The 17669-nt window shown below is 43.3% G+C and overlaps 1 protein-coding gene across 1 annotated transcript in view; it reads right to left on the reverse strand.

The window, feature by feature from the left end:
* Window positions 1-17669, reverse strand: part of Dclk2 (doublecortin like kinase 2) — a 94817-nt gene that overhangs the window by 35665 nt on the left and 41483 nt on the right. Inside the window, exons 3-4 of the mRNA XM_042701854.1 lie at window positions 4431-4533; window positions 3437-3538 (exon numbers count right to left, since the gene is read on the reverse strand). Coding sequence (XP_042557788.1) covers window positions 3437-3538; window positions 4431-4533 — 205 coding nt within the window. The remainder of the gene's footprint in view (window positions 1-3436; window positions 3539-4430; window positions 4534-17669) is intronic.

Genomic DNA, 17669 nt, shown 5'->3' on the forward strand with positions numbered 1-17669 from the left:
TGGCACATGGCTTCACTTTTTGTTTTTTAAACCGCACCTCACAGGATCATCTGCAGTCACTGGGTCCCAGTCTATCAGCACTGTGGGCTTTCCCTGGTATTGACATAACCCCATTGAGAGCAGAGGCTTTCCTGGACTGGCGCTGGAATGGGGACAGTGATCTTCACATGGCTGTTCCTGACACACACTGTTCTTCCTACAAACCCACCGACTCCGCATGGTTGCTTAACAAACCTCACTGCCCGCAGCACATCTCCTGCCAGTCCCCAAATCCCTCTCGTCTTGAGGAGGGACCAGTCATGGGGTGCCTTCTCTGTCTCCAATAGCATTTGGAAGCCCCTGAAAATTGTTCTCGAATAAGAAACCCTAATTCCACTTACTTAGTGGAACTGGCTGGGGGGAGGCTGAGCGGGACTCTGGGCAGTGTTGGGTGACACCCTTCACCGCGGGCCTCAGCAAGGCGGGCACTGATCACCCAGCATCTCCTCCCACTCTCCTACCCGTTTCCTCCACTGCGCCCTGGCTTCCCTCCTGGCTTCTCTTACCTCAAAGGTAAGAAATGAAACTTCCGGGGAGGGCCTGTTTTCTCTGAATACTTGAAATTTCTATCGATTTCTAGTCCTTTCTCTCCACCTTACCTCATTCCCGCCCTCCCCAGCGCCCCACTCCCACCCCAGGTTTTTAAGATAAGGACTTGTTATGTCTCCCAGTTGGCCTTGAACTCCGTGGTTCAATAGCTCTTCCTGACTCAGCAGGGATTATAGGCCTGCAACACTATTCCCAGACTCCTTGTAACTTATAAATAGTTATAAATATACCACAGATAATGCAGACTGTAAGAGCAAGTCATGTTCGTGGTAGTGACATCTAACAACCAATCTGCTCCTTCTTGGTGGGCAGGGGATGGGGAGGAGAACAGTACAAAAATAGAATAACATTCTCTAGAATCACAATGAAGTCTCAGCTGTTGATGGAAGAACTGAGCATGCTTTGAACTGCCTCTTATAACAGCCATTTGCTTTCTGAGATGTGATTTCAAAATATCACAACTTTTACTTCTGAATTTCAGGCCTACTCCATCTACAGGGATCCTGTTGAACATTTCACACATTGGAATGCTATGGTGTTCCTGAACCAGTCTTTACACACCCCAAATTCAACTTAAAAGGAATTACTTATAGATTTCTTAAGCTCTGTCTTGAAGTGTTGGCTTGAAGGGCAAATATGCAAGGAAAACATTTTTAGTACAGCATGATAACTGTCCTCTTGAACCTCAGGAGGAAAATGATGGATCAATCAGACCTGATTCTTGAATCTCCCTCCTTTTATTTATTTTACTGATGTTAAAAAACCTGTAGAACTATCACTTAAAACAAAAGCTAGGAATATGACCAAAACTAAACCTGCCATAGAATACTTCTGGCCATTGTATTCACTCAATTTTTTTCTTACATTAGTTTTCCCAGATTTAAGATAATTTACAGAGAGACTAATACAATTTAAAGCCAGGTTGATGGCAGAGGTTTATCTTTAGTTAAAAGCACAGTGCCAACTGTCAAAACTTTAGAGGGCCTGAACATGGAGCCTCAATCTTTATGAAAACAGTCGTGTGAAAACTAAAAGGAGAACAGAGAACAGTGCTGTCTTCTTGTGTGTACAGGAAACACTTCACACTCTTTCTCTGGTCTAGATCATCATAAAAGATTGTGTTTTGTTTTGTGGTTTTGGTGTTTTTTTTCTTTTTGTCAGTTGTGGGGCTTGAACTCAGGTCGTTGTCCCTGAGCTTTTTATGGCTTGGGGCTAATGCTCTACCACTCTGAGCCATAGCACCACTTCTGTTTTTCTGGTGGTTAATTGGAGATAAGAGTCTCACGAGCTGGAACTGAATGCTGATCCTCAGACCTCAACCACCAGAGTAACTAGGATTACAGGCATGAGCCATCAGTGCCCGGCCATAAAAGTATTTTGGATTCTAAGTCCTAAACATCCCATGGTCAGGGTAGAGAATAAGGGTAGAAAAGTACTATTACTTCCATGACCATCTTTGTATTGCTAATATGCTTTATTCTCTTTCAGTAATAGTAAAATTTCCAAAATGTCAACGAGTACCCAGATCTCCCCTTGGGTGATGGTGCGTCCTGGGTCGCTGGGTATCCTGAGCACAGACACAGGCACGTGGCAGGCTCCCCGTGACAACTGGTTCTATTGGACACAAGAGGCTGCCGCACCTGCCCATCACGAAGCATTCCATACTGCACACATGTCTGCTGGATAAGCCAGAAACACTCATGGAAATGGAGCCACAGGAAACAGAAATGCAGCGAGAGACAAGAACAGAAACCCAGCAGTGCAACCAAGCCATAAGGATGCTGGCTCACCTGGGGATTTGGCTGTAGAATAGGCACTGGAGTGGCCAGCCCTCTTTACTGTACACACGCAAATGCACAGAGCAAGAGAGACAGTAAGGAGAGTGGTTATTCAGCAGGTTGAAATGCGCACACAAAGAGAAGGGTAAACATCCTGTCCTGGACAGGGGGGCGGGGGGCCGCCAAAGGGACATCAGCGCAGGTGCTGTGTCCACAGAAGTCTGTGTAGAGTCTGATGTCTGCACTGGTGCTGCTTTGCATGAGCCAGACTCTCCGCCTGGGTTTTCACAACTCTCCTCATTACTATAAATAGTCACGGAGCACCAATACACTGAGATACTCATTGATACTTTAATGATAAAAAATGTCAAAGCTTCTAAATGATGACAAAGCAATAAGCTTCAGACCTGAAAGGCAATAAATGGTGAGTCTGACTCTTAAGGCCGACTAGTTTAGAGCAATAAGCATTGCTGCTATATTATTCTTGATGAAGAAATGGCCAGAGGAAGCCTTCAAGCGCACGTGTGTGTGTGTGTGTGTGTGTGTGTGTGTGTGTGTGTGTTTCACATCAATAAGAGATAATGCTAAGAAAATGAATATTCACAATCACTTAGCACGAAATTCAAAAGGCAGTATGACAGTGGTCAAAACGTGAACCAGTTCTAGGTGAAAACCAGGAGGACATTAGTAAAGAAGCAATCCTCGAAAAACATGCGTCAGCACAAAACTCTAAGAGTCTCACAAAAGACTTAACACCTTTGGAAAACAAAGCTAACATTTGCTTTTTGTTGGTCTTTTTTTTCAGTTCAATAAGTACTATTTTATACGATCAGAGGCACATTGGCCTTGCGCCTTTCTGCTCCTCCCCGAAGCGTCTCCTCCTTTGGTCTCACTAGGTGTGAGTGGCTAGAAACATTTGGTTTCAAAAATTGTACCACGTAGACCCTGCAAGCACCGGAGCCTGCTCATGCTGCCTAAAACTACTTCCTACATTTAAAGAAACGGAGGCAGGACCCGCCCCTTGTATGAGCGTCTGTTTTTTTGTGTGTTTTTCTGTGTGTGTTAACTACCTGAAGCCGGAGACTTGCTGCGGCGAGAGGGCCCAGGACTTTTGGATCCAGAATATTTAACAGCTGAGGATCGAGAATAAGAGGACTTCAGGACACGGCACTCTGCAAAGGAAAAAAAGTGTGGCAGTAAATAAAGCAGGTTTGAACACTGACCAAAGGCATGCAACTCATTGTATATAACTGTTTATTGCCTACAGGTTTGCTATTGTCAGCTCTTTTTTTTTTTTTTGGCCCAGGAAACAAAAGCAAAAAGGGCATGAGGCGTGGCTCAAGGAGTAGAGCACTTGCCTGAGTTTGAACCCCAGGGCTGCCAAACAAAATAATAGAATTCTGACATGAATGTGAAAGTTAGGAGCGATGTAAACCATACTTGACAGGTAAATGTATATGTCAGTCAGCCTTAACCTCATAAGAATAAGAAAAAGCATATTCACATAGACAGCCTAAAAGGACGCTGCACAGGGCCACTTCAGAGGAACTGATCTTAGTCTCTGCATTTGTTTCTTAGTTTTCTGAAACAGAGTCTCACCATGGAACCCAAACTGGCTTCCAATTCTGTACCTCAGCTTCCAAGTAGCTGAGGCTACAGGTATGGATCAATGTTCTTGGCTCATCTTTCTCCAATCTATCAGAACTCTTAACATGTCCCAACTTACTAAAGCCCGAGCCCAAGCCAGACACCAGTGGCTCTTGTCTGTAATCCTAGCCACTCAGGAGGCTGAGATCTGAGGATTGCAATTTGAAGTCAGCCCAGGCAGAAAGGTCCATGGGACTCTTACTTCCCATTAACTACTATAAAACCAGAAGTAGATGGACTTGTGGCCCAAGAGGTAGAGCCTGAGAGAAAAAGCTAAAGGACAACACTGAAGCCCTGAGTGCAAGTTCCAATACTAGCACGCATGCACACATGCACACATGCACACATGCACGCAGAGAGAAATTCATCCAGGCCTTTATTTCCAGGGTCACAAAGATGGTCAATGAATGGCCTTACCACTGTGGTCCAGGACAAAGTCATCTTGGGCGTAACGGAATTTCTCAGGTCCACAAGCAATGAAAACGTCATCATCACCAAAGAAATCTTGCAAACAAGTAACCTAACATGAAGAAAAAGGTAAATCACATGCAAGAAATTAGAGACATTAGAAATGAAACAAGATACTCGGCAAAATCAAATACATTGTCAAGTCTCCCCTATGATACAGGTACACCACACCCCCTTCCCAAGCACAAGCACTCTACACCTTCACAAAGCGCACACACACACACGCACGCACGCACGCACGCACGCACGCACACACGCACGCACGCGGTAGACCACACCCCCTTCCCATTGCTCTGCAGATTGGCAGATGAAAACTGCCCACGGCCAAATATCAACATGTCCAAGGTGCTAACCATCACCATCGCCATTGGGGCAGTCCTGGGAAAGGATGGCCAAGACACTAGGGGAAGGCTTCAGCCTCCTCTGTGACTGTGCACCTACACGTTCAGTGTGCATTCCATTCTCTGTTTGCCAAAAGCTCTCTCCATTCTGCATCAGCATCAGAACAGAACCAAACCCGAACCAGGAAGCTGGTCCACACACTACCCCCCAGCCCCCCCCCCCTGCTGTGAGCATTCTGCATCTTCCAGACTTGGCACCCAGGCAGGTTTCACCTGCACCTGTTGTCAGGGGTTGGATAAGAATTCTTCTGGGAAAAATGACTCCTCCGTTACCAGCAGTAAAGTTGTTTTGTTTTGCTTTAACCTGCCCTTATACCAATCAATGCCAGCACTTCCTTATCTCTTTCTCGGCCCTACTTAGCATCTTTTTGGGAAAAAAGAAATCCGAGTCTTGCGACTGCATTAGAAGACAATGTGCTCGCGAGAAGGTGGCATCTAGACACAGCACAGGGGACTCAGGTCACCGATGGAGTTTTTGGCAACACCAAAAGCTGACGGCATAGTTAGGAAGGGGAATGGACGTCAACGTTCATTTCTTCAAATGCTCATCAAGCAAGACGTGACTTCTGTACCAAGCCTGGAGCTCAGCTCAGTCCCGGTGTAGGAAGTTTTCCAGCAGAGTCCTCTGTGCCTCCACTCTGTGGAACTCACTTCTCTGCTCTCAAGAGAAGATGGCAGTGAGTGCGGGAGTCATGCTGTCTCCTTTCTCCCCCACCCCTCATGGCTGGTTCCTCTGAGCCTCATGTCCCCATCTGTACTGGCACACACCTTCTCTCTTGGCTGGCTCAGGTCCTCCCTCTCATCCCCAGCCTCCCACTCCACCCTCGCCCCCAATGCCCAAGCCCCACCCCCCACCATACCACACACCAGCCACCAGCCACAGTGGCTTGAATAAGAGCAAAGTCGTGGCAAGCCAGAACCTAGTGGCTCATGCCTGTAATCCAGGCTGTTCGTGAGGCTGAGATCTTAAGATTTTAATTTGAAAGCCAGCCTGGGCAGACAAATCCAAGAGACTGTCCACTAACCAGCAAAAAGCTGGAAGTGGAGGTATGGCTCAAGTAGTAGAACATCAGCCTTGAGCAAAAAAGCCAATGGAGAGCATGAAACCCTGAGTAAACCTAAGTATTGAACTGTACTCCCCCCTCCCCCACACACACTTATAACAGAAGACAGTGGCACGGCAGATCTCCACCCAGCCCTTCCTCCTCTGCAATGCTATTTCTTCCATTCACACCTCCACCATGTCAAGACTACGCTGGGCTCCTACCTGCGTAGGAGATGGTGGGTTTATTAAACTTTTATTGAGACATGACTCATCGACCATACGATGCAAAAATTCAACCTTTTTTAGTATGTTCAGAGTTGTGCAACCATGACCTCAATCCAGTTTCTGATGTTTTCCTTGCTCAAGAAAGGAGCTCTATGTCCACTAGTGGTCACTGCCCATGGCCCCTCTCCTCATCACAATCTGCTTTCTGTCTGTAGAGCTGCCCAGTCTAGACACTGCACATACACTAAATCACAGAGCATGTGGCTTCTTTCATTTTTGCATGCCTTTAAGGTTCACTGTGGTTGTAGTGAATGTCCTTTACTCCTTTCTGTGGCTGAGTAATATTCCGTGGAATGGATTTACCACATTTCTTTTCTAAGATGGAAAGGTGAGTAGATCCCACTTCAGTCCTGGCTTTTGCCACCATGCATCTGTCTCTCACCTGGAATCCCACAGTTCATCTTTTAGTTACAGTTCTTATGCACTTTACTTAGTTTTACTGTCATATTTGAAGCCGATCTTACATTTTGAACTATCTTATTTTTATCTACATGTATTCAATAAATGGTTTGAACTCAGAGATTCACTTCCTTGTTAAGTCAAACAGTGGTTTACTAGTTTAATGGAACCTTTTTAGGAAAGAAAAATATTTGTTTTTGCAATCGTGGAAAAAACACAGTTGAAATGTCTACGCTATACCTGAATGAATAACTCTTTGGAAAAACAACCTTTGATTATATTCCAAAGAATATTTCAAGTCAGATATGGTAGTTCACACTTGTAACCCCAGTGACATGCAATGAGGGACCAGAGGAACCACAGTTCAAGGCAGTCCATGCAAAAACATATCAAGTCATCATGTCACTCAGTGAGCCAGGAATGGTGGAGCACTGTTTCAATCCCAGCTGTGCAGAGGCTGTAGTAGGTGGATCATAGTCTCAGGTAAGCCCTGGGCAGAAAGATCAGAAGGCCCTACCTGAGAAAAACAACTAAAACGAATATAGAGATGGCTCAAGTAGTAGAGAATCTGCTTAACAAGTGTTGAGGCCCTAAGGCCAAACCCTAGTACTACAAAAAATGAACAGATAAAGATGTCTGCCTTGCTCTGACTAAATCAGTTTCTCATCACTGAATGCATATTTGGTTACTTAAATAACCAAATCAGACTTTCAGTTAGGTTCAGCTGTTCCTGAATTCGACATCTCTTTTTCTTTTTTTTTTTTCGGGTCCAGTCATGGGGCCTGATCTCTGGGCCTGGGCGCTGTCCCTCAGCTCTTCAGCTCAAGGCTAGCACTCTACCACTTGAGCCACAGCGCCACTTCTGGCTTTTTTCTTTTTGCTGAGGAATCGAACCCAGGGTCTCATGCATGCAAGGCAAGTGCTCTACCACTGAGCCACCTTCCCAGCCCCTCTTTTTCTTCTTTTCTTGGTCAGTTGTGGGCTTTGAACTCGGGGCCTGGGCTCTGTCCCTCAGCTCTTCAGCTCAAGGCTAGCCCTCTACCACTTGAGCAACAGTGCCACTTCTGGGTTTTTCAGCTTATGTGGTGCTGAGGATTCAAACCCAGGGCCTCATGCATTCAAGGCAAGCGCTCTACCACTGAGCTACCTTTCCAGCCCTGAATTCAACATTTCTTAAGAAATATTACCAAGTGGCCAGGAGGCAGTGGCTTGGGCCCGTTCCCATCCATTGTTCATGTTGGGATTTTTGTGTTTTTCTTTTCTAAACTTGGGGACAGAGGTTCCCTGATGGCTTTCTGTTTTCTCTACGAAGTAGGAAGCAGTCGTTGGCCGAGGGAGGGGTTGGGGTGGGGCAGGTTTGAGAGAGAAAAGTATGGGGTACAATCTGGCTGGGTCCAGAGGGGACTGACGGGGAGGGGGTGGAGTGCACCACCAAACAGCACTGAAGGACACTGGAGGCCATCAGAACTTGTGCACAGAAGTCTGCACTTCTCACACTAGAAAGAAGTTGGCCAATCATAGGAAGTTTTAGGAAAAAAAAATCAAACCCTTTTACCTCAGAATTGTTAGCATTTCAAAGGGTTGCATCTAATCAGGCAATGGAAGAGAACTGATACAATGCAGAAGACATTTAAAAAAAAAATCAAAGCTGTTGTGGGCTGCATTGAGCAGCCATGAGAACAAGACATCTCTTTGTATTTCTTCTGGCTTGACACAGGAGACCTCAGACCCAGCTGAGAGGTGGGGTAGGGCTGGACAGGCTTAGCTGGGGGGAGGAGGGATGGGAGGAGTCCTGAGCTGGGAGGGGCCTGAAACCTGTGTGGCCCAGGACAGGTGGTATAGGAAAACCAGCAGTGGTACCTTGGCTACTGATCTTCATGTATATAATTATAAATGAATTCTATAATTCATTTATAACTACTTGTGCTTATTGATTGATGGGCATGTTCTAGCTCCCACAAATGAGGAAATTGAGAAAAATAAGGAAAGGGGCGGATGGAAGCGGTGGTGAAAATGTGGAAGAGGTAACACTGACCAAGATGCACTGTATATGTAAATGACTTGGTGGAGTAGCAGAAGAATTCACTACATAACCCAAAAATTAGAAAGAGTGAGGAAAGGGGCAGGCTCGGTGGGCTGGGTGAGATGTGGCAGGGGTGATGTTGATCAAGAGGCATTGCATTCATAAACTGTTTTGTTGAATGGCAACCCCTTGTATAACTAAAGATAATAAAAATATTTATAACCGAGAGAAAATGAAACCCAAACATACGGACAGGAGCCCATAATAACCAGGAATGGCTGGGAATTAACTTTCTCTCTACCATTACTAGTGTCAAATACAAGTCTCTGTGGTTTTTCCACAAAGTAGACAGAGTAATAATCATCCATAGCACTCCCCGGGGTGACTGAACTGTAAATCTAAACACACTAGAAACAGAAGAGAGATGGAAGGTGATGATTCAAAGCGAATGGAACTCAATATCCGGAGAGAGAACACGCTGACCTCAGTGGTTTCCACTTTCATCACACAGAACTTGTGTGTGTTATTACCCGCACACAGTGTCCGGCCCAGGCCGCCTTCACTGGGCCCAGGCCGCATTCACTGGGCCCAGGCTTTTTCTGGAAGGAAGCCAAGCACCCCACTGCTGAGTCTTCCCCCCCTCTCTCTCACTCTGCCCCCAGTCCCAGAATCCTGGGCCCCGACAGTTGAGGCTCAGTTTCTCACACTTAATCCTTGGAGATCAAATGGAATTGACCCATCTGCAAAATGGACAGGAAACAAAATCCCATGCAATCCCTGAGGATTAAGGGTGATTGCGTGAGAAAGCTTTTGGAACTTGTTATTTCAGCTTTATTAACTCATGACCTCAAATACTTAATTTTTTTTTTTTACCTTACTGGATAATTCTTTTCCAGCAGTATAAATGAACAAAAAGTGCATGCTCCTATGTAAGTCAATGCGTTAGCTATTTTCTCGGACAACATTCCACTCATAGCCTTCACTCACAGCTGGACAAATTGAGCTAAATCTTTAGGATCTCAGAAATTCTATACAGAAATGCAATTCATGCAATTCATGTCTATCAAAATGTTTATATGCATACATTAAAGAATAGATTCTGTCAAAAAGTCCTTAGAATAATTATAAGATGGAGAAGGAGGATTTGCCTTCGATTTGATATTAAAGAAAGCATCAGTTTATAATTCTACCCATAAACTACATGCAAACCTAACAGTATTTCAAAGTATTCAAACAGACAAACAACTGCTAAGAAATCCACCTTATTTTCACACTGAGATTGTATCTGGCTAATAGGAGACTTCTTTAGTACAATGCAGTCATTAGATTTCACAAGTACACGGGGCTATGTATTTTAATTGCTTTTAGTAGTGCCCCCAACTTAGCTTTATCTTAGAGAAGTGAAATGTCTGATGAAATACCCCAGGGGCTAACATAAACTGTCACCAAATAGAAACCACATTAGTTAGCTTTTGTACAGTCATTCTAACATCAAATGGCAGCTACACACCAGGCATAAACACAACACAAGTGACACACAGCCTAATGGAAGACAGAGACACGAAACACTAACAGTTACACTAACAATTACTGTTCAAAATGCCACAGCAGTGTGAAAGCTGTGACAAAACGCCTTGAATAATTATGGGAAGAAAGGAGTACAGAGACTGTACAAAACTGGTTTTAAGGTTGCGGGAAAAGGTATCTGTTTGAAGGCCTTGATTCGCTTCTAAATTCTTTCTTCAATGCAAGAAACAGTTAATTCTCCCAGAATCTCATTGGGAATAGTAAGTAGATGGCTTGTGAAAGAAAGCTAGATACACAAGGGGCAAGTAATATTTCGGCTCAGGTACAAAATTAAGGCTATCAGCAGAACCGAATGGAGAAACATCCAGCAGAGAAATAAAGTATCTACAGGGACATATCTACACTTTCTAAATTAATGGGAGCCATTTACAATAGTAATCCTTCTATCCTACAGTAGACAGATTAATTAGGTCAGGGTGAATAGGTGCCAGCCAGAAGTTTAGTACTAGTTCTTAGTAGCTTGCCACACTACTTTATTTTTCTTTCCTTATTTGCTGTCTGTTAAAGGATTTCTCTCTCTCTCTCTCTCTCTATCTCTCTCTCTCTCTCTCTCTCTCTCTCTTTCTGGTAGGTTTGAAGCCTAACAAAAATACTAGGCATATATTAGGGGTATAATAAGGTTTCCCCTTAAAACAAAAAAGTATAGGTGACAGAGATATAATCCTCACAGGACACTTATATTCTGAGTCAGAAAAAGTTACAGTCAGTCTCCATTTCCTGACTGCTGCAGTTTGTATGTCTGAATGGTATACATGTTACAGGCTTGGCCCCTAAGGATGTAGTGGAACCTTTAAGAGGCTGGGCTTGGTGGGAGTCTTTATTTAGGTCATTGTGGGTGTGACCCTGATGGGGATTGTGAGGCCATCCTTCCAGCCCATGCTTCTGCTAATGGTATGCTACCTTACCACAGGCCCAAAGCAACAGAAACAACGTTTAAATCGTTTTCTTCTCTAAAAACAGCTTATTTATATTTTAGGAGACTACTTGTAAAAAGTCAAGTTTTTCTCAAAAGGAAAACAAAACAAAAAGAAATACTCTGGTGTGTGTGTTTCTATGTGTGTGTTTACCGGTTGTGGAGCTTGAACTCAGGGCCTGGGTTGTTTTTCATTCAAGGCTAACACTCCACCATTTGAGCCAAAATCCACTTCCAGCTTTTTGATGATTGATTGGACTTTGCTGCCCAAGCTGGCTTTGAGCCAGAATCCTCAGATCTCAGCCTCCTAAGTAGCTAGAATAACACAATGAGCTACCAGCACTCAGCAGACATACTTCTTTCTTTGTGTGTGTGTGTGTGTGTGTGTGTGTGTGTGTGTGTGCGCGCGTGCGTGTGTGTGTGCTGGTCCTGGGGCTTCAGTATGATTTTTGCTCAAGTTTCAGCTTCGTATGTCCTCAAAGAATCTTTGACACTTCCCCAAATCTGGCTGTCCCCTTCATCTTCTGCACTGCACCCAGCATAGATGTCAGCACTAACAGAATTGTCTGGTTTTGTGCCTGGATCTCTCACTGGACTGTGAACTTCACAAATACAATGTCATCATCTTGTTCATGGTCATAATTCCAGCACATTCCAGAGCGCCCCCCCACCCCTCCCCCCCTCCCCTGGCATGGAGGGCTTGCTTAATACATTCGTGTTGAATAAATCACGATGGAAATGCCTGGAGCTACTTCCTCCCCTTCTCTAGAGGCTCCGTCTGGTTCTTTCTGTGAATTCCTAGCCACACATTAGCATGCACGTTCATCCCAGTTAGCAGGTTTATGTTTGCTTTCTATCCCAAGGTAACTTATGAGGCCAAGCCAATCCTATAGCATTTCATAGAAGGCATTCAGCAACTACTTCATTGATCAAAATGTTGGCCCTAGACATCTTAGTATCTTCCTAGATACTAATCTTACCACCTGAATGCCCTTTCAAAAATTAAGTTTTATTTTGGAGTGAAAAAATTTGTTGTAAAATTTATTACTACAGATAGAACGCGATGCAATTTGCCATCACACCAGCTATGAGATGCTATTTGGAGAACTGAGTTTGCATGACGTGAGGGTCTCCTGAGATACTCCTGGGCCATACTGAAATATTCCATAGCATCATCAAAATGCAAAGGAGAAATCCTCAGGGCTCAGTGAGAGACTTGCCTAAATTGGGATCAACTTAATCTAAACATTTTTAGCACTTTGAAATATTCACTTTGTGGAACAAAGACCACATTCTAAAGAAAAAAATAATAGGATGATGGATATCAGGAGTATAAAACATATCAGAATGTTCTATGCAGCTTTCCTTTCATTTTTACTGTCTTACAGACAGACCCAAACTCCGTACCCCTTCCTGAAATTAAATTAAATGCTTTTATTATCAGAGTTAAGCTCAAAAAGTTGTCTCTACTAGAGTTTCTTTTAAAAAAAAAAAAACCAGCAAGTATTTATAGCTTACTTTTAAAAAGATTTAAAGGAAGTCAGAAAGAGAATCCAATAGTGGCCTTTATCTACAACTAAAATTACTGTACAGATGCAGGTTTTGGAAGTACTGAGGTTTGAACCTGGGGCTATTAGATGGGCGTAAGCTGTGCTCTACCACTGAGCCATAGTACAACCATTTTTTGCATTGGTTATTCCCAGATAAGGTCTTCCTTGTTCCCCAGACTATGCCTGGAGTGTGGTCCTATCTCACACCTTTCTTTTCGCCATCAGCAAGGGTAACAGGCTCAGCCCACCACACCCAGCTTCTGCTGAGATAGCATCTTTCAAGCTTTATTTATTTTTTTTGCCCAGGTTAGCCTGGAATCACAACCTTTACAATCTTAGTCTCATGAGTAGTTGGTACAACAGGAGAAAGCCACCTGGCCCAGTTTTATTTTTTAGTGATTAAGATGGAGTCTCCCAAACATTTTTCTTTTTTGGAGGGGGGAGGCTGGAATAGCCTTGAGTTGTGATCCTCCCAATCTCAGCCTCTTGAGTAGCCAGGGTTATAGGCATAAGCTACTACATGGGATTGTTATATAGGTTTTTAATGTAATTGTGTTAGTTAAAAAAAACAAAAACACCTTTGATTCTTCTTTAAAAAATTAGATTACAAGTCAGAAAATGCCAAGAGAACTGCATTTAGTTTTGTGCCTAAGAAAATATTCGACCATTACAAGATTTTTCTGTCACGGAAGCACATAGAAATACAACTTTACTGTTTTGTGGTTGTTACTTACTTCATCAGCACACATGAATAGCACATGGGTATTTTTTGGTGAGAATTCCATAGATGTGTGCAGTATAGGCCCTCTCCCTCACATTTGGTGGGTCTCATTATATATGTTTATGTGTGTATGTGTATGTATAGATGTGCATCTGTGTGTTTATATACATATGTAGCATGCATAATCCTCTATACCCTCAGCCCCTCCTTTTTAAAGATGTCAGGAAAATACAAACAAACACAATTTTAACTTAGAGGATGAACCTGTAGAGCTGCCTAAGCTATTATCTTTAATTCTATTACTGATAAATAGATTACCAACCTAGATACAAGAAAGCAGATCAACTTCACTGTAATGAAGATCCTTCTTCACACACACACACACACACACACACACACACACACACACACCTTCGAATCAATTCTACTTCTAGAATAGAAGCTCTGCTTACAATGAACACACAGGGCTGGGGGAGTAACTCAGTGGTAGAGCGCTTGCCTGGCATGCAGGAGACCATACATTTGATTGCCACCATTGTGAAACAGAAAAGGTAAAGAAACAAAAAGGTAAAGTCATTGGGTCTTTCCAAAATGCTAGGAACCACCACCAGAAAGGCAAATTCACAGGTCAGTAAGCAGGGTCTAGCATTTCCCCCATTTCTTTATCGTGGGGCCAAGAATAAAATTAGCATAAATAGCCTGCTTTGTTCCCTTTCAAAGTTGGCTGGCTTACAGGAAAGCAAGGACCCCCATCCACAGCAAGAAGAAAGCTACTCAGAATAGCAATGCTTTTCTGTTTCCTGTAAATCCATTCAGCCAGGCACTCAGACTGTAGTTGCCATGGAAACGGAGCTGAAGCTCAAAGAAGACAGCTTTTACAGTAAAAGGCTCCTTGGTGGCACCTGCAGACAGCGCCTTACATTTACTTTGCTGCTATTAACAAAACAAAACAAAACAAAACTGGACCTAATCCTTGTGGTCTGACTGTGGTTGTCTCATAATGATGGCTTTTCACCAACCAAGATGAATCAGAGTCTTGAGACTAAAGATTTGGTTTCTGAACATGTTCTATCCATAGGATGAAAAGATGTTAACATTTCAGAGCCACTTAGCTACCAAACATATTATGAGAGGAGAGGGTCATTTCCAAATGGCCACCTCCTGAATTCCTACAGGAAAGGTGTTTTTGGTTTTGTTTTGTTTTGGTTTTTTGATGGGGGGAAAGGGGAGGCGGGCTTTCTCTTAAGGGAAGCCAAAGCCAAGAATTCAAGCAGGGGATTCAGAAGAGATCCAGTAAGTCAGCCATCACAAAATGCCTTCCACTCCCTTGGATGCTCAGGATCTGGGGGGAAAGGGGTCCAAGTAGACGTAACTGGATTGTAGTTACATTGATACTCCCCCTAGGAGGTAGCCATTTCTAAGTAATAAACAGAAAGGGGGAACCATTAAGTGTTTCAGAAAAGGCAGCTGAAAAACCAAAGCATGAAATGGCCATTTTTTTCCTAATCCAGAAATTAATTTCTAAGTAAGATTAAAATCTGGATTGTCCCAACCCAAAATAGAAAGGAAAAAAACTACAGAACATAAACTGTGCACACATTTTCTACATTATAAATGTCATTTACATGTGCATTTCATTTGGAAGGAGAGATGCTGGCTCCGGCCAGCGCCATCTTGGTCACACAGTGGAGGCAGCCATGTCTCCCCTCCCAGGTGATAGGCAGAGACAGGGCCAGGGACTTGGACACTAGGTTACTGGACCTGCCAGTCTTGGGTCATGAATGCTCAAACTCCCTGTGACTCTGCCTCCTGACCTGACCGTATTTAGGTCTGGACCAGCTCAGGTGCCAGGACACCATGCTACGTGTCTTCATGTCCACGTCTCCTGGCTCTCCTTCGGTCCACGTGGAGTCCCCCTCAGCTCTCCATGGGAGCTGATCTGAGTTGTTGGTACTGTTTTTCTGCTCTTTCTTTTCTCTTCGGCTCTCCTGGCTCAGTTTTCTAACAGTGTTAAGTGATCTTTGTGACAGGAGTCTATCTGCAGACCACCGGCAAGCCAAATTTGACCTCTCAAAACATGGCTTCTGTTTTCTCACTATCTATTTAACTTCCACCACTTCTTTATGAAGGACACACATAGCAGTTTTCCACTTTATAGAGCAAATGCTTAAAGAGGCTCAGAAAAGCCACACAACTTGCTCTAAGTCCCACAGCCAGGCAAGAGTAGTTTGAGATTTGAACCCAGATAGACTTGCACCATACTTTGAACTTGACCACATACTATCTTCCTAAAGAAAACATTAAAGATGTGATTTATAACCTTTGAGAAAGGTTATAAAAAAAGGTCTTATGAAGATAGTCAGTTTTTATATTTGTCTAAAACACAAACAATTTGACCATTTTCCTATACCTTACTTTTATGAAGAAAATGAATGGCAGGTACGCAATCTTCTATCAAAGATTTTGTTTTTTAAAGGATCAACTTCTAAGTAATGTTATAAGGTCAGTACAAGTTCAGGTTAACCTCAGACACTTGAGGGAATACTGAGTGTGTTCTGAAATCGATATCTTCAAACAAATTGGCTAACTCTATTAAAACAAATTACAAACACAAGTTATGATCATATGAACTTGGAAGAGGATCCCACTTGCTTTCAGACTGGAAACTCCAAGAGCATAAGTATGCATTACTAAATATTATAACCTGTATGTTTTTTTTTAAATAAAGGCAGAACCTGTAACATTTTTTTCAGGATCTGATTCTGTGCACATAAGAATCAAGATTAGTCCACATTTGGATGCTAATTTGACATATGGTAATCATGTGGTGAGAACATTCGGAATCAAGACTAAGACATTAATTAAGTTAAATGGAAAAAATTCAGTCCATCCTATACTCACTCTGGAAACCCCAATTCCTCAGTACAACAGCAAACACTTCTACTATGTCCTCTTAGAGTCAGGTATTTATGCTTCTGGAAAATATCACTATAACTAAAAGGATCATGTCCACTACTGTGGGTTTCGTTGGATTTTTTTTTTGTCTCTTAATAAATTTTTTTTTCCTTCTCCCTTGCATCATGCTTTGAACCTTCTTGTTTCAAAAGATCACCTGACTTCCCATTGAACTGATTCTCTGCTGATAATTCCATCTAAACATGCCATGGGCTTGTTAGGGAGAAACAACATTTCAAGTTCAGGAAACTTAAGTGTGCAATAACAATAAACTGTGCCAAGACAGAGGAGGCTGAAGACTGTAATCATAGCTACTTGAGAGGCAGAGGTTGGGGGATCGTGAGTTGAGGCTAGCCTGGGTAAAAAGGAGTTTGTGAAACTCCATCTCCACCAGTGGCTGGGTGTGGTAGTGTGTTCCTGTCATCCCATGACACAAGGAAGCACAAATAGGAGGATCACAGACCAGGTCAGCCTGGTCATATAAGTGACACTCTACCGTGAAAACAATGCAAAGAGGGCTGGGTGCATGGCTCCAGTTATGGAGTGGCTGTATAGCAAGTGTGAGGCCCTGAGTTTAATTCCCAATACCTCCCCTAAGGAAAAGAAAGACTGAATGAGGACTCGAGGCATTTGATTAGGAGGAAAGAAACAAACTTTGCTACCCAAATGTCACACTACCTAAGGACGCATTTCCCTCTGTTTCCTTCTCAGTTGTAAGTTATGATCCAACCAGACGAGCAGGTTAGAGCTGAGTCTGAAATAAGGAGTAGTATTGTACCATAGAAAAGGGAAAGCCCTGCTTTCTCTAGGCTCATCTGTTTGCGTGAGAGGCGTCAACATTTGCTTTTTCAAACCAGCGTAAATCCTACAATCCTACAAGTGCAGGCGGGCATGAAGGTCCCATTTCTGTAGTGAATAAATTCCTGAGTAAACTGCACGCCTGTGGCTACTCGGAAAGGTGAGCATGCCACTTATTTGAATTATTAATGGCAACATTTTGAAAGTGATAGTGGCTGAGGCACATATCACAATCAAATCTCCCTGTTTAGAAGACACTTGGTCCTGACCCACAGCCAAACTTGTTACCCTAAAATGCGCATAAGATTTACAAGTCCTTAGCTCTAGGTTCTGCCTTAGGGAATTCAAAAGGAGAGAGCCTCAACAGCTTAAATTAACTGCTTTGTCAAGACTTTCTCTAAAAATGCAAATACCAGGCCTGTTGGCTGTGTCCTGAGGCCCTTATTTACGTGAAGTCTCAGAATGATGTTAGGAAGTCTTTTCTTTGTGGCTGTTGTTTTAAGCTAATTTC

Source organism: Dipodomys spectabilis, unplaced genomic scaffold (assembly GCF_019054845.1).
Source record: "Dipodomys spectabilis isolate Male_0828 unplaced genomic scaffold, ASM1905484v1 ptg000297l, whole genome shotgun sequence".
Classification (NCBI taxonomy): Eukaryota; Metazoa; Chordata; class Mammalia; order Rodentia; family Heteromyidae; genus Dipodomys; species Dipodomys spectabilis.